The sequence below is a fragment of the Parasteatoda tepidariorum genome, chromosome 2 (assembly GCF_982258835.1).
Source record: "Parasteatoda tepidariorum strain Cologne lab strain chromosome 2, Ptep-v5.0, whole genome shotgun sequence".
Taxonomy (NCBI): Eukaryota; Metazoa; Arthropoda; class Arachnida; order Araneae; family Theridiidae; genus Parasteatoda; species Parasteatoda tepidariorum.
In genome coordinates, this window is record NC_141756.1 from 79,038,711 (window position 1) to 79,057,003 (window position 18,293).

General features: G+C 31.9%; 1 protein-coding gene across 3 annotated transcripts; it reads left to right on the plus strand.

Annotated features, from left to right (window-relative positions):
• The first annotated feature begins 4,606 nt into the window (after positions 1 to 4,606).
• Positions 4,607 to 9,270, plus strand: LOC107446366 (sulfotransferase 1B1-like). Of its 3 annotated transcripts, none has more exons than XM_087157579.1 (2): positions 4,607 to 5,322; positions 8,064 to 9,270. In XM_087157579.1, the coding sequence occupies exon 2, from the start codon at positions 8,072 to 8,074 to the stop codon at positions 8,975 to 8,977; it is 906 nt and encodes a 301-aa protein (XP_087013705.1). In that variant the 5' UTR covers positions 4,607 to 5,322; positions 8,064 to 8,071; the 3' UTR covers positions 8,978 to 9,270. The 3 variants fall into 3 exon arrangements, with proteins under 3 accessions (XP_087013705.1, XP_087013706.1, XP_087013707.1); XM_087157580.1 differs by having other exon boundaries at positions 5,301 to 5,486; XM_087157581.1 differs by lacking the exon at positions 4,607 to 5,322 and adding an exon at positions 6,416 to 6,529.
• Positions 9,271 to 18,293: the final 9,023 nt, after the last annotated feature.

An 18,293-nucleotide genomic window follows, 5' to 3' on the forward strand; every position in this document is an offset into this window, starting at 1 on the left:
GAACAATCGAACCCCCACTGCCTAAACAGGCATAAGACAAAAAAAAAAAAAAGAAAAGAAAAAAAAAAAAGTGACTAGTGGAATCGGACTTGAACATATATTTTGGAACATATTCTTTTTTCACAATAGAAATCTAAATTTTTGACTGATACATACTTCTCTCACGTGACTTAAGAAAGCTTTTTTTTTTAACTTTTGCTGAAATTTTTAAATGCAAAAGCTTTTTTACATAAAAGAATTGTATAAAGTAAATTGAAAAGTAATTCCATTTGACTTTATGTCAAATTCAATTACTTTACAAGTAGTTTTCAATTATTGTATGTCAACTTTTTTCTTCAATGTTCTGATCATGTAATGAGCATAATGACATAAACATTTGATTCAACATAATATAAAACATAATTTTATAATATAAATTTCATATGAAACTTTAATTTTACATAAAAATGCTAAAAAATAGTACTTTTGTTCATACTTTTTTTTTCTCAGTGCAGTAATGTGTTATTAGTGTGGTAGTGTGTAAGCAATGCAGTGTAGTATATTAGTTGATGGTAGAGACAAAGATTTTCAAACATAATTACTATCTTTCATTTTTTGAAGATTCGAGCATGAAATAATATATAATGATGCAACTTTTTTTAAGGAAGGAGTTGTTATCTTAGTTTCAATCTAAATGACAAAGGACAATTAAATCGATTGCCACACTTTTGGCAGCGTGGATCATAGTTTTAACAATATGTCGTCCTATAAATCAATCTGTTTTGATAATCTGTTTCGTATGAGTTTTTGGAATATTTTCTTTGCAAAAGCAAAATAAGATTATTTGTACAGAATCTCAATAAGGTAGAGCGTAATTTTAAGCACAAATTTTTTTATTTATTCCCTCTATTATTGTTATTTTTTTCTTTTAATATTGTTATTTTTTAACAAAAATATTCTTGTAAGAAAAATCTGTATGGGCAGTTATAAAAAAATCTATTGGGACTAAAAACTGGAAGAGTAAACTGAAAAAGTAACTTTAAAAATATTTTTTCGATTTGAATTTTTTCCCGTTTTTTAAATTGTAATTTTTATTTTCTATTCGGAGTTAATACATTTTTTTCTTTCGGGTACCGTTTAATAATTTAAACTTATTTAGCATCTGGAAAAATTTAAAGAGAAATAATGGAAACAACGATTTTTTGATTTGAATTTTTATTTTTCTGAAACTATATGAGGCGCATTCGAATAGTTATGATTTTGTTCTGAATTTTTTAACATGAGAAAATTATTTTAATTTTAGAATAAGTGACATGAACGAACAAAGTGGTCTCAAAAGAACTTAGCAAGTAATTCCAAGGGTTGTTGAGTGACAAAAAGTAGAGAGCGTGGCCTTTAATGTATTTAAAATGAACAATAAAAGACATCTAGGTACAAAAATCAGAATATTAAACAAGTCTTAGTGGGAAAGAGTAAAAAAAAAAAGAAAAAAAAAGTGGAAAGTAACTGCTACAGCAGTTTCGAGGGTTGGCGGAGCAGGAGTGGAGACCCCCTTAGTTATAAGAAAATAATTATTCTTAAACTAATTTTAGCTATAAATTATTAGATATAGGCAGGTTCAAAAAATTAAATTTAAAACCTCGATCTAACTGAATTGATACAAATAAATTGGAAAAACCATTCAAAAATTTCAGTCAAAAGATAGAAGCACTCAAAATTAAACTAAATTCAATCTAAAATTAGTTACAAATGTTTAGAGCTGATTGAGATTTGTACTTAAGCTACTATCTAATCGTTATGAATATCTTATTAAATACTGATTTGGTGCATTCAGGTTTTCCTTTAATTGAAAACAATTTGCGAACGGGTTTAATTATTTCGATCGTCATTATTATAATCTGTCAAAACAGCAATTCCAAATTAATCTATATGCAGTGATATGTGATTAAAATAAATTGTTCGAAATCATTTCATATATTTTGCAAAAGTTAATTTCATTTAATCCCAACTTTTATTCGTTGTAATTAGTTTCAATTTAGAGCGATGCAAAATATATATCACGTAGAGAACAAGCCAATCTTGAACAAAGACAAAAGACTTTATTCACGGCACTTAAAATTAAACTAATTCGCGAGCCTCAGATGCAAAATTACTAAATACACAAAGTAGAACATTACAAAGTGTTTATTGATACTTCGTGGTAGTAAACTGCCTTTGAAAACAGTTTAAATAGTTTAGATAATAAATGTCAGCCGAATTCTTTTGATCCAATCTTATATGACGAAAATTATGAAACTTTTCGTGTTCGCAAGAAGCTTATGTAAATGCCTCAAATGAGTTATAATTAAGTTCGAAAACTTTGATTAAGCGTCTTTAAAACTTAATGAAGTTTGATAAAGACTCTGGATGCAGATTAAATAGCTTCGGAGTATTTTATAGCGTGGGAGTCGGAAAAATTCTTTGCTTTTATTCATTTGGATTAAAACTCTGATGTTAGTTATCAAGTACCTACACTGTTAAAAAAATCTGTTAAATGCACAGAAAAAAACTGTGAGCTAGTGTGACAGTATTAAACTGTTTTTTAGAAAAATTAAGGTATTAAAAAACGGACGACTGTTTAAGTATATAAATACTGTTATTTTAACCAATAAACCATGTTATTTTAACTTTATTTTAAGAACTCTGTTATGCGTATTAGAGAAAAGAAAACAATATAACGAAGCCATGTCAGCATTGTCGTCAGTTCGAACCGAGAGCAGAATTCGTACGACAAAGTCAACGCTGAGATTTGAACCCGAGTCAAGTCTTAGTGAGGCGAGCGCTCTGTCTCCTGCGCCACACCATCGTTCCGTTATGAAGAAAAATCTTAAACTGTCTTCCTCTTAAAAGTGTCATTTATTAAAGTCATATTTAAGTGTAAAAACGTTTAAAACCATAGTGGCCCACATTTATTAAAATATCTGGTCATTTAAGTTATCGAAAAATTATATCTAAACACAGATAATAATCAGCTAGAATATTAATTCAACAATAAAGTAAATCGCAATTTTATTTATGCGATGTTTAGAACGATAAAATAATTGCTGAAAAGCAAGAGCAAGTATAGAAAATAATCTTAAAATAATTTGGAAAAAAAAAAAGAGAAAGTTATCGTACGGTAAACAAAACAGCATGGCAAAAACTAGAATTTGAACTGACAGTTTTAATCTGTTTATGATTAGGGTGAATAAGAGAGAGAAACTTTTTTTTTTTCGAAAAATAGCTTTAAACTATTAAACATATAAAAAAAATCTATTAAAAATAAAAAAATCAGAAAAAAGGGAATTTTTCGCAGCGCGCGGGTACGATAAAAGAAAAAAAAATCTGTATTTATCCTTAAACAGTTTTTTTTTTTGTTAAAAATATGCATGTTTCTTATAGAATTTTCTGTTACTTTTTACAGTGTATTTTTTAACTAATTTATAGTGAAAACAATATGCACATAAAAAAACTTTCGTTTTAGTTTTATTCTTATCTAATCTTTGTAAAATGTTCCTTTTTTATAAACATTTTATTCAAACATATTTCTTTTCTTTTAATGTTTTTTAATTCTACGGGATAAACTTATTATTGGGAAACTTTTTCTCTCAAATTAGTCAAATTTAAGTCTCAAAATTTAATTTATAAGTTAACTTACATAATCGCATAAGTTACCACTAAACTTATTTATGCAGAAAGTTGCAAGATGGAATTTTTTTTATGTAAGGTAGCCTTACATTATTAATTGTTCTGCGATGTCCGTGCAAATCCGCATCTGTAATATATTTATTATCTCACGTTATAAATTTTTCATAACACATCTGTTAAAATCTTGAACTAGTTTTTTTATTTTTATGATTTTATTGATGATATGATTACTGATGTTATGATTTCAACTGATGAAATCATAAGAGAAATACAAAATTGAGAAAAATAGAAAATGCAGTTCTTTTTCTTCCATGTATTTTAAAGTAAAATACATACGAAAATCAACTTAAAAATCCGATACCTTTGTAAAATTTCTAGAAATTAAAGACATTTTATTAGCTTTTGACGTTTACAAAACTAATAAAATTGTGTTCAATGAAAAGTGTTTGAAATTATCAAAAATACACTAAATTTTTTTTAAAATTCTTAGGTTGCAAAAAATAGTACCAATTCGTAGGGTTCGCACCAGCAATGGAAAATTAGAGATTCAGTAAGACCACCTAGGTATTCTAGTGGTCTAAAAAATTAATATGATCGACATACTTGAGAAAAATCGAACTTAGCAATTATGAAATTCATGTTATGGATATGGTACACATCAAAAATTATTTATTGCTATCCCATAAAACTAATTAGACCCTATGACTAAGCCTATTTTCAAGACTTGCTAGACGTGAATGAGATGAAACAAAAGTGATTTGAAGTTGTAAAGTTGCCAACGAAAAATAATAGTGAGTAACAAAATTAGATAAGTCACAGTAGCTGAGAGAGAGATACAATTTTTTCTCTCTCGGCTGCTGTGGTATTCCTAGTTTTGTTTCTTACCTTTATTTTTCATGGGCAACTTTCAGTTTTATAATTCAAATCACTTTTGTTTGATCTCAGACACGACTGGAAAGTCATGAAAATAGCCGCCAGTTTTTGTGCGCTCGGAAAAAGGCAAATGTTATGTCCAGATTGCAATTTTTTTTGAAGCGAATGAAGTTTTCAATGAAGTACTATCTTACCGTTTCAGTTACTTGGAATTATCTATTCAATGAAAGAGTGATACTAGGCACATATAGGTTAGATTAGACTAATCGGCAACAAGTCATGAGAATAGATAACCAGGTTCAAGTACATGGTATAGAAATTAATTAGTCTGGCATCCCTAGTTCACATTTGATTTATTTACGAATGCATTTTTGGACCTTATTTTCAACGAAAGAGGTTTATTATAGGGGGAAATATGCTTGCTTTAAATATTTGTTTTCAGATCAAAAAGAAAAGTACTTATTAAGGCATTTCATTTAGACCCTGAAATTATATCATGTGATATTTTATCTGATAATGAAAAAGAATACATAGCAGGATGGAAGTAAAATTGATTATGAAAATGCTGCAAAACAAAGGGCAACTTTTATATTATTTATTTATCAATTTTCTGTGCTCTTTTCTTTTGAATGTACCAGTTTGATCTGATCGCTGATATCAACTATGGCAGAAGAAATTATTTATCAGAAACTTTTTGCGTTTTTATCTCATTTTAAACCATAATACCATCTAACTTCAGAGATAATTCTACTTCTAAACATTTTCACATTTCAGAGATAATTCACACTAGTCTAATTCATAAATGTAAGTACTCAATTTATATTCTCGTTAACTTTTTATTCGTCTTTTATAATCACGATTTGAATGATAAAGATTTTTGATCGCGTTTAGTCTATTTTAAGAAAGTTTTCACTAAGTCAAAACTATCTGCCAACAGACTGACTTGCTCAGGTTTGCCATATACGAGTGTAAGATATTCATAATATATATCATAGTATTTAAAATTAAAATTTTTCTTTTTTTTATATTTAAAATCAAATATATATTCATACATATATTATAGTATTTAAAAATGAAAATTGTCTTTTCTTAATTAAAATCAAATATGATTCATCTAAACAGTCAGTTCATTCATTTTGATACGAACCATTAGATAAGGAATTCTCGCTCCAATAGAATGTATAAATAGACCACCCAAAAACAGAGCTCCCTTCAAAAGTTTATTTGTTATCATGTATATGCTTTAATTTTGCATAAAAAATTGTTGCCTTCTTATACTGAATAAGAGGCCGGGCAAAAAAAGAAATGTTCTTTAAAAAGCTTATTTCCTCTAATAATTGGAAAACACTGGAATTTTGTTCTGGAATTTTATTCTTAAAACAATTTTAGATACTTCATATTTTAAAAAAAATATTATAATTAAAGAATTATCTATTTTTCAAAAATTTAGTATTCGAAAATAAATTCAAAAATTTACATTATGAATAAAAAGTTACGCTTGAATTCTAGAAATGCTTATAAAAGCAATTTTGAGGAATTCTTTTGTTAAACATAAATTTTTCATGATGTCTTAGTCAACTTGTTTATAAGTAACAGAATCTGAAATGTGAAAACTTCATATGCTTTAAAAAATTGAGAAGACGGTAATAAAAGTCGACATGTCTCAAGCACTCTAAAATGGCGGAATCTAATCGTACCGCATACTAATTGCCATTTGGCTCTACCAGGGACTAATATAGGAACAGGGACTTATACCTATGGGCTCTACAAGCTATTTGTACGAGCCATTGTTGCGCAAGCGCAATAGACACATCAGATCTATCATTTGAAAGGCTTAACTAATTGTAGGTTCTGCGCCATCTATACTATATATATACATATATATATTTTAACTTCTGTCCTTTTTTCTATAAACCGCAAAGAATAGGGGGCGTTGTTTTTATGTTTATTCTATTTCAGTTGTGTCTTGCAATCGTATGTGTTATTTAGTTGTTGGAGTTTTTAATTTCAAGTAAGCTTTCGTTCGTACTTTTGTATGTGACTTGTTTTTATTCTACTGTATATGCTTCTGTATATTAAATTGTACTTTATGTTGTATTCCTCTGTGTTTTTTTTTTGTATATTATGCATTCCAGTCTTTACCTGAACTTTGGCAAAACTTTTGGCGGTACAGAGAAAGCAATTTTTGACTTTTGTCTTGGCTTTCTCGATAGAAAAGGTTTTGAATCTATCACATCCGAAGTTGGCACCGCCTGACGAAGTCAGCTTTTGTTGTCATATTTGTTCAATTTTTTTGCAATTTTTCGTTGTCTCATCTATTCCAATTTATACTTTTGAGCAGTATTTAATTACTCTTTTATCTTTCTTCTATCACAAGTCGTTCTGGTAGATCATGCGCGGTTAGCGATGTTTAGTTTGTTGACGCTTCATATGAACTTCTGATCGCTAAACTTTTGATTCCTTTTTTAATAAAAAAAGAAGCAAACAATGTTCACATTTATAATTTATTTTTTATTAACTTTATAAGCGGTGTTGAACAGCTGACGACCGAAATTTGAGTTTTCGACTATCAATGCTTAACTTCGTAGTCTTGTTATTTTGAACCCAACCAAGGAAACTCCTGGATCAGGAATTGGAACAACTAGACGTGGAGAACTTTTTGATGGAACTAACCTGCATTTGCATATACATGGAGAGAAAATTCCCGAAAACTTTTAACTGTTGGCCCAACGGCAAGACGAATGTAATCCATGGGTAGTCTACCACTAAAGATATTTTACTTCAGAGCTGTAGTCGATGTGAGCTGGGTGCAGAATTCGTATCAAACAGCCTAATATATATTTTTTATTATTTTGATAGCCTTTTATTTATTTATTTATTTATTTATTTTTACATCTTTATATTCCTTCTCTTTTTTACATCGGGCAGCGTATTGCTGTAATGCGAATTTCGTGAAGAAGCTAACCACACCGGTGGTGAGATTAGCCTCTTTAAAGCCACCTATTTTTGAGCCACTATATTCGAAAACAGGCTTATTCTCAAAATTCGACAGACGTAAATGAGGAAAACAAAAGAAATCTATAACAGAAAACCGAAAATTCTCTACGAAATTTGGAATGAGTGTGAGAGAGCTGTGATTTAAAAAAATGATCCTTTTTTAATTCCCAAACTCTATTTTAATTAGGTTTCCTTTTTTTTCAAATTTATAGCACCCAAGTTATTTTTTACACACGAAATAACGATATCAACGCGCCCTTCGATTTTTTGAGGACTAACTATTTTAGCAACAACAGCATTTTGTACAATTCGGATGCTTATCATCAGTCAAAATGAAGCATTTCTTTTTAATTCTTTCACTGCTAATAGCGTTTTGAAAGTTTTGTTTCACTAGTTTTTTTGTTCAAAAATAATTTCTTTTCATAATGAAAAAGAAATATCAATAGTTTATAGGTATTATATTGATATTTATCTCTCTAAGAAACTTAAATCACTACTCTTTTTTATCAATTAAAATACAATTATCACATTTGTTCTTTTCCTTTCAGAATTCATAATGGCTGTCGAACCAACAGAGGAATCTTTTGAAGGAACAGACACTTATATGGTCAGAGGCTTTCCATTTGCCAGATATTTCAAAAAAGAGATCATAGAAGGTATTATGGATTTCATGCCAGACGATGACGACATCATCATAGCCACTTATCCCAAGACAGGCACGACTTGGATGCAGTACATCGTCCTGCAAATACTGACTCGATCGGAGAGCTTTCCGTCTTTCAATGACATGCTGGAAAAAGTCGTTCCATTCCTCGAAATATCTGGTGTTTCAGCAGTTGAAGCAATGACTACAAAACCTCGCGTTTACAAGCACCACTTGCCGTACAACGCTGTCAAGAAAAATCCAAAAACTAAAATAATTTATGTTTATCGTAAACCCGATGATACGCTGGTATCTTTTTACCACATGTGGAAAGGTATGAACGATAAGCTTGATTTTGACGAACACTTTAGCAATTTCGTGAATGGCACCATCGCGTGCGGGCGATATTTCGAACACATTCTGTCCTACTTGGAACACAGGGAAGATGGAAACATTTTGTTTGTTTCGTATGAGGAGTTGCAAATTCACAGGAAGGAAGAAATACTACGTATCGCTAAGTTTTTGGGTGAAGAACATCACGATGCGTTAATCAATGATGAGTCGATTTTGAATAAAATAACTGAAAAAACTAGTTTTGATTACATGAAGAAAAATTTGAACTTTTCTGTGCCCAAAGATCCGAAAGAAGATTTATTTTCCAAGAAAGACGTTCCTAAAAAGGACGTGAATTTCTTCAGGAAAGGCATCATTGGGGATGGAAAGAACACTTTGACAAAAGAACAGCTTGATCAACTGAAATCTGTTGCTGAAGAAGTAATGAAAGGAACTGCAATACTAGCTGAATGGTATAACCATTAAATTTAAAGTGAATTATTTAAAAAAAACAATGTACTTTACATTTTTTTTCGCGATTTTTGTGTTATAATGTTGGATTTCACTTAATATTGATTAAACTTGAAGTGTTTAAATTGTTTAGAAAATAAGCGACGGTATTTATAGGTTTGAGATAAAGACTGGATGTTTTGAGGCAGAATTGGGAACTTTGCTACTGGCTGGTAGCTAGTAGTTGCAATTTTTTCAGTGGCCACTCTGTAAAACATGTGTCCATTTTTTTAAGAATTGAAAATAATAAATGTTTTTGTTAAAAAAAATGTTGATATTAATTATGCAAGGAATTTCCATTGAAGCATTTCTCATTTTAGAGAAAACATCGCAAGGATATCTAAAATGAAGAACAATTAAAAAAAAAACAAGCGTGAATTATAATTTTTAGAAGTATTATGAAATAATCCTAATAAGTCAATATCTATTTAAACGAGACGAAATACGTGACGATAAGGTGATAATTGGCAGACATTTTTCTAATCGCTATTTAGTGATAATTTTGCCGTATACTGGACATGGAGCGGTAATTTTTATTCAATAATCCCAGTTTTCTGTTTGATACCCATATTTCTCTTCTTCCCATATCAAAATAGGTTTGTTGTAACAAAAATTTAAGGGCTTAGCAATAAGTCTAACTAATTAACAATAGTCTAATTTTTTAAATTGCATTTCTGATTGTGGGCAGTAAAGCTGCTTTGACTAGCGTAAAAACGGGGGGGGGGATGTTAAATTTGTATCTCCAATCTGTCAACAACTTACGTATCTGGATTTATCCTGTAAATGCATCAAGTCTTTCAATTATTCTCAGTGCTAGAGGATTGATGAGATATTGTCTATCGAACTAAAGAACTTCTTTCTCCAGTTGAATAGAGCGATGTAAGTGAAAGGTTTTAAGAAGGGGTGGAGGATAAGCATTTAGGGAAGATTTTCACTCAGATCGGCAAGAGAATTCTCTCTTTATAATGACTTTTTTCTTGTTTCTATACCAACAGACAGTCCACCCTCAAGGAGTTCTAGAGTACAGGCTGCAATTCGCAAGCCTCAGATGCAAAATTATTAAATACACAAAATAGAACACTGCAAAATGTTTATTGATACTTCGTGGTAGCAAACTGCCTTTGAAAACAGTTTAAATAGTTTAGATAATAAATGTCAGCCGAATTCTTTTGATCCAATCTTATATGACGAAAATTATGAAACTTTTCGTGTTCGCAAGAAGCTTATGTAAATGCCTTAAATGAGAAATAATTAAGTTCGAAAACTTTGAATAAGCGTCTTTAAAACTTAATGAAGTTTGATAAAGACTCTGGATGCAGATTAAATAGCTTCGAAGTATTTTATAGCGTGGGAGTCGGAAAAATTCTTTGCTTTTATTCATTTGGATTAAAACTCTGATGTTAGTTATCAAGTACCTACACTGTTAAAAAAATCTGTTAAATGCACAGAAAAAAACTGTGAGCTGGTGTTACAGTATTAAACTGTTTTGTAGAAAAATTAAGGCATTAAAAAACGGACGCCTGTTTAAATATACGAGGGTTGTCCATAAAATAAGGTTCCCAACGAATTTTTACAATTAAAAATATGTTTATTGGCATTGAATAATATATGTTTGGAAAGCTTAGACTTCCCTCTATTTTTTGACATAATTGGCGTTTAGATCAATGCATTTTTGCATGTGGTGTACCATCTTCTTTATACCTAAGTCGTAGAATTCTGCCGCCGCGACGCGAAGATAGCTTGAAACCTCTTCTTTCAGCTCTTCCTCGGTTGTGAAATGCGTCCCTCCCAAGTGTTTCTTTAATTCAGAGAATAGGTGGTAATCACTGGGGGACAAGTCTGGGATGTAAGGGGGTGTGTGACAGTATTCCATCCAAATGTCCTGAAGACCCCCAAACAAGCTAAAACCGAAATCAAACAATATTTAATGGCAAGGTGGAAAACCAATTGGGAAAATTCTGAGAAAGGCAGGCATACATTTAAATTCATTAAGACCCCGTCAACTACAAGGTTGCAAACTAATTTCTATTTTAACCAATTTCTAACGGGGCACGGAGTGTTCGGAGTACACCAAAACAAATTTTTTAATAAATCAGATACTTGCTCTAACTGTAACCAAAGACAAACCATAGAGCATCTTTTATATTATTGTGATCGGTATCGAACACTCCGAAAAAATTATTTCTTCCAAAAAACAGACCAACAAATTTTTGCAGACAAGGTTTGTAGAGAAATTATCAAGATTATCATTAAAACTACTCTTGAGGAACAAATGGAATTAATAAACAAAATTGACAATAACTAAAATTTTAACCTGCTTAATCTAACCACCTTGCCAAAACTTTTTTTTGGACCACATTGCCATTTTAGTGTTTTAATTTGACTTTTAACTTGACTTTGCATTTTATACATGCTTTAGGTTTGTTTACAACCTTTGGATTTTAATACATTTGGTATTTTACATTGCGATTGTATTTTATACATGGTTTTTAGATTGTTATACACCCCTTTTAACTCTTACCTTTTAGTATCTATTGGTATTTTGTCCTCTGTTTTTTTGTACTTTAATTGAATTTACTCTGCTTTACTTGTTGTTCTTCATTTTAACTACCTGTTACTACTTCACCCTCACTATTTTGGTTCCACCAGCAGGATTCAAGCTGGCTTGATTGGCTGGATCCTTTCAATGCCCTATTGGCAAGTGTATACATCTGTGATTTTGTCTTAGTTTTAACTTTTCAATTTTAGCACTATATTCATTTATGTCATTTTATCCTTTCACCTTTTGGCGAATTTATGAGCTGTATTTACGGCGGTTTTTGGTGAATTGTTAGATTTTTTGTCTTGTATTAAGGGTTCCACCAGCTCTGGCTCACAGCTCACTCAGTTTTTACTGGTTGTCTCAGGGTTCACAATTTTTGTATTATATATATATATAATTTTTGTATTCTATTTATATGAGGGTTAATAAGTTTTGTATTGTATATATACATATAATTTTTGTATTTTATTTATATAAGGGTCTGTTGACCTTTTAAATGATTCATTGTATTTGGCGTATGGGCCTATTGGCCTAGGCCGCTGTATATATATTAAATTCCATCCAAATCTGTTGATGAGAACAGTTGTGACACGGGCGGTGTGCGGACGTTGCCGTTTGTTGTCATTCGTCAGCATTTTCGGGACCCACCTTGCACAAACCTTGGCATATCCTAAGTGGTCTCTCAAAATGTTGTGAATGCAGGACTCGCTGACATCAGGGATAATCTCGCTGAGGTTCCGAACAGTTACCCTTCGATCTTTCAGCACTGCTTCTTCCACTTTCGCAATCGCTTTGTCCAAAAACGATGCCCGGCCAGAACGTTGTTCGTCATGAACGTCCGTCTTTGAATTCTCTGCACCATTTGCAGACATGTTGCACATTCATACACTTTTCCCCGTACATCTCACACAGTTCGGAATGAATGTCCACCAGAGGAACGTTTTTTGCACACACAAAATTAATCACAGAGCGTAATTCGCACCTGGCGGGAGAAACAAATGAGAGCTCCATCTTTCACGGCTACCAAGACAAGAATGAATGTTGTAGACAGCTCACCGGGGCGGGAACTGGGTGAAAGGGAGCTAAGCTTCATTCCAGTCTCGCCAAATCCCGCCTAACAGCGTTCCTAGCGTCCGCAGCTCCTTGGGAACCTTATTTTATGGACAACCCTCGTATAAGTACTGTTATTTTAACAAATAAACCATGTTATTTTAACTTTTTTTTAATAACTCTGTTATGCGTATTAGAGAAAAGAAAGCTATATAACGAAGCCATGTCAGCACTGTTATCAGTTCGAACCGAGAACAGAATTCGTATGACAAAGTCTACGCCGAGATTTGAACCTGAGTCAAGTCTTAGTGAGGCGAGCGCTCTGTCCCCTGCCCCACACCATCGTTCCGTTATGAAGAAAAAATTTAAACTGTCTTTCTCTTAAAAGTGTCATTTATTAAAGTCATATTTCCCAATGGGATCTCTGGGTAAAAACGTTTAAAACTATAGTGGCCCACATTTATTAAAATATCTGGCCATTTAAGTTATCGAAAAATTATGTCTAAACACAGATAATAATCAGCTAGGGTATTAATTTAACTATAAAATCAAATCGTAATTTTATTTATAATGTTCAAAACGATAAAATAATTGCTGAAAAGCAAGAGCAATTATAGAAAATAATCTTAAAATGATTAGAAAAAAGATAAAGTTATCGTACTGTATGCAAAACAGTATGGCAAAAACCGGAATTTGAACTGACTGTTTTAATCTGTTTATGGTTAGGGTGAACAACAGAGAGAAACCATTTTGTGAAAACTAGCTTTAAACCATTAAATGTATGGGAAAAGTCTCTTAAAAAATATTTTGAAAAAAAGAAAAAAGGAGAAAAAAACGGGAATTTTTTGCAGCGGGTATGTTCTAAACAAAAAAAATCTCAAATTATCTTTAAACGTTTTTTTTTTCTGTTTAAAAAATGCATGTTTTTTTCTGTAGAATTTTCTGTTACTTTTCACAGTGTAAAATTGTTTTTTAAAACAAATTTATTGTGAAACTAATATACACATAAAAAAAACTTACATTTTATTTTTATTCTTATCTAATCTTTGTAAAATGTTCCTTTTTTATAAACATTTTATTCAAACATTTTTCTTTTCTTTTAAACGTTTATTAATTCTGCGGGATAAACTTATTATTGGGAAACTTTTTCTCTCAGTTTAGCCAAATTTAAGTCTCAAAAATTAATTTATAAGCTAACTTACATAATCGCATAAGTTACCACATAGCTTATTTATGCAAAAAGTTGCAAGATGGAATTTTTCATGGGAGATAGCCTTACATTAAGCCTTACAAGTCTATTAAAAATATTAAAAAGAAAAAGAAAAAAAGGAGAAAAAAAACGAGAATTTTTTGCAGCGTGCGGGTACGATTAAAACAGAAAAAATCTGCATTTATCTTTAAACAGTTTTTTTTTCTGTTAAAAATATGCATGTTTTTTTCGATAGAATTTTCTGTTACTTTTTACAGTGTAAGAGTTCTTTTTTTAAACTTATTGTGAAACTAATATACACATAAAAGAAACTTACGTTTGAGTTTTATTCTTTTCTAATCTTTGTAAAATGTTCCTTTCTTAATAAACATTTTACTCTGCCATTTCTCTTTCCTTTTAAATGTTCCTTCAGAATAAACTTACTATTGGAAAACTTTTTGTCTCAGTTATTAGTCAAATTTAAGTCTTAAAAATTAATTTACAAGTTAACTTACATCGTCGCAAAAGTTACTAGATAACTCATTTATGCAAAAAGTTCCAAGATGGAATTTTTATATGAGGGGTAGATTGCACTATTTAATGTTCAGTCATGCCCGCACTACTCCGCATCTAAAATGTATTTATTATTCCACGTGTAGAATTTTTTGTAACACATCTGTTAAAATCTTTGACTAGTTTTTTTATTTTTATAACAACTGAGGAAATCAAAGGTCAAATTTAAAATTGAGAAAAATAGAAAATGCAGTTTTTTTCCTTCCATATATTTTAAAGTAAAATATAGACGAACATCAACTTAAAAATCAGAAATCTTTGTAAAATTTCTAGAAATTAAACATATTTTACTAGCTTTTGACGCTTACAAAATTAATGAAAAATGTGTTCAGTGAAAATTGTTTGAAATCATCAAAAATGCACTAAAGGAATTTTAGATTCTTCCGTTGCAAAAAATAATACCAATTCGTAGGGTTCGCACCAGCAATGGAAATTTAGGGGTTCAATAAGACCACTTAGGTATTCATTTAGTGGTCTAAAAAAATGATATGATAGACGAACTTGAAAAAAATCGAACTTTACAATTATAAAATTCTCCTTACTATATTGTAAATTACAAAATTTTAAAACGACAAATTTGTCACCCTTGCGCATGATTTCCGAGATATTTGTAGAACATTTGGTGACAATTGTTGCCATGTCTCCCTATTGGCCTTAACCCTAGCAATTCGAAATAATATGTATGGATTATTTCGAGTGTTCTTAACTCTTTCACGCAAATAGGACAGCCGTGTTCCTTTTATGTATACTTTTTCTGACTCTCTAAATGCAAACAAAAATATATTTTGGTATTATTAATTATAAAATGCAGTTTCAACTGAAAAATCTATTAGATTATCGGAATTATATTTGTGCTAAAATATAAAATCCGGAAAAAGTAATTTGAATTTTTTATTTATTTATTCATAACCAAAAACTTATCAGTAATTGATTTTGTAAATTAAAAAAAAATTGAATGATGAGCAACTGTTTCTTTTAGATCTAAATAATTGCAAACACGTGCAAATTTGAAAAATTATTACATGGAAGTGAGTCATGTTTGAAAGTTTTTACCTTCGACGCAGAAAAAGATGTTTCATGCTGAATTTCATAACCATAAATTATTAAAATGCTAAATATAATATTTTTCACTTATTTGGACCTAAATGAAAAATGTGTTTAAAAACTCTGAGTCAAAAGGTTAACAAGTGTATATACATATATATACGCAGTCCAGTCACATTAATGTGACCACCACCTATCTTCGACGTCAACGTGAAATAACCAATCACAGAAGGCAGGTGGCAGCATATTATAGTAGAGTGCATGTAAATGATGTCCTAGGGCATCGGAAAGCATTTCAAGCGTTGGTGTAATGCAAAAACGTAGCGATTTATCCGACGTCCAAAAGAGTATGATTATTGGCTTTCGGACCAAGTGTGGAAGCATTTCGGAAACGGCCAATTTTGTGAACTGCTTTCACACCACCGTGTTGAAACTATACCGTGCATGGTAAAATGGCACTATCCAAAATCAGCGGCGTGCCACATGCGGTGCACCACGGGCTATAGATGGCAGAGGCGAAGGAAAGCTGCGGAGATGCGTTCGGGTGAATAGACGTGCAACTGTTCAGCAACTGACCGCCCAGATGAACCAAGGGGCTACCAAGTGTGTATCCTCAACAACGGTTCAGCGAATGTTGCTGCGTATGGGCCTCCGTAGCAGAAGCCTGGTTAATGCATCTATGCTGACTGCTGTTCATCGGCGACGAAGGCTGGAATTTGCATACCAGTACCGCAACTGGACGTCCACAGAGTGGCGACAGGTGGCTTTATTCGATGAATCACTTTTTATGCTCCATCGGACGGATGAACGCTGGCGTATACAGCATGAAACGTCAGAAAGCAAACACCCTGCAACAATTGCCGAAAGGTTCCAGGCTGGAGAAGGGAGCATTATGGTTTGGGGAATGTTTTACTGGCATTCACTGGGTGCACTCATCATTGTGGAAGGAGCGATGGATCAGCACAAGTGCGCATCTGCCCTTGCGGACCATGTCCACCCCTACATGCGAATGATTTTTCCTTAGAATGATGGCGTCTACCAGCGGGATAATGCGAGGTGTCATACAGCTCACAGTGTATGTGCGTGGTACGAAGAGCACAAGGATGAGTTTACCGTACTTCCCTGGCCAGCAAACTCTCCGGATTTAAACCCAATCGAGAATCTGTGGGACCACCTCTATCGGGTTGCTCGCGCCACATATCCTCAACAGCGTAATTTAGCGCAGCTGGCCATGGCACTGAAGTCGGCATGGCTCAACATCCCAGTGAACACCTTCAGAAACCTAGCTGACTCTCTTCCTGCACGTCTCACAGCGGTCCACTCTGCCAAAGGTGTTTATTCTGGCTTTTAACAGGTGGTCACATTAATGTGACTGGACTGTGTATATTAAATCAGATTCGTTGGCTGCCCTTTAAGGGGCACGAACCGTATAAGGTGGACCAGCATTACTCCCGTCTGTGATTCAAACCCAGAACCTTTCTGATGCAAGGCCAGCTCTTTGACCCCAACACTGTCCAGTTGGGTTAACGAGTGTATAAAAGTCAATATAATTTTTTGTTAAGGGTATAGCCATTTTACGATTTACAAACGATTTCTCGCCAGTGTTTTTTTCCTTTTGATGTTGTTTCGAATAAAAAGAAAAGGGAAATATTTTTTTCAAATTATTTATTTTATTTTTTATTTCTTTATTTTTATACTTTAATGTACTTAAATAATGCATGCTTTTCTCTGAATAAAAGTGCTGCAGTCCTGATAAGGATGTTTAAGTTTCTTCATACCTCTGAAATTATTGTACTTTTCCTTAAATCAGAAATTTAGAATTATGTGGTATTAAAAAAACATCAAATAAGGAAATAACAAAAGAAGATCAAAGGAAAAGAATTCAAATAAAAGCAACAAGTCATTGTTACATTTTTGAGGCATTTGATTTTTGCCCTGAAGAACTATTCTTTTAAGTCTGATTTTTTTTCTGTTAATATTTCGATTCCATTATATAAGAATTTTTTTCTTCCCTTACTGCGATAATCTGTTACATCAAGAGTTTTTACATAGAAATGCAAGAGTAATATTATTATTGCGGAGCAGTATATAATCATTTTAAAAATCGCCGTAACCTTTCCATGCAGATCATTTAACTCCTATTGTGTTTATTTACATGCAAATATACTTTATTCTAATTTTGAAGTTTCTGTTTACGGATAACTACAACTTCTCTATTTGACTTTATCTGTTTTACTCATGTGAAAGGTAGTTATAAATCCTCGAGTGTTTGAGTTCTGATGTGAGCTGATGTTCAGTTATTATTTGATGTGATTAAAGTAGTTTTAAATACGTTATTTCTCTAGCAGAATAATTTAGTAGTTTTGTACCGGCTAATGATTTCAGCAGAAATTATGTGTTTTATCAATAAATTTCAGAGATCATATTATCACATAAATTTTTTATAGGATACGACATATTACAATTTCGAGAATAGAACAAATTTGCTGGATATAATAATAGCACGTATATATTGCATATTATTCATATTTAATATCATCTGTCTGTTCTATAATAGAGTGTTATTTTGTGTGATAGAGTGTTATTTAAAAAGAATGTTTCTGCACAGGGCTCGAAAAACCGCAGGTCCGCTCGTCCTCGCCGGTCAAAAATTCCCGCGGACAACAAAATTTCTCGAATTCGACTTCCGAGCGGACAGTGATTTTCCCGTTTTTTTAATGTTCGTGATACATTTTTAATTTTTGTTATCTTAACAAGAGTCTAGCTCCTCACTTCTAAAATGACTCTCTAATCTAGAAATACAGCAACATACTGCGCATGGTGGAATTGATGCTTTCTCTGCCTGGGAGTACTGCAGTGGTTGAAAGAGGCTTTTCAGCAATGAACTGAAACGA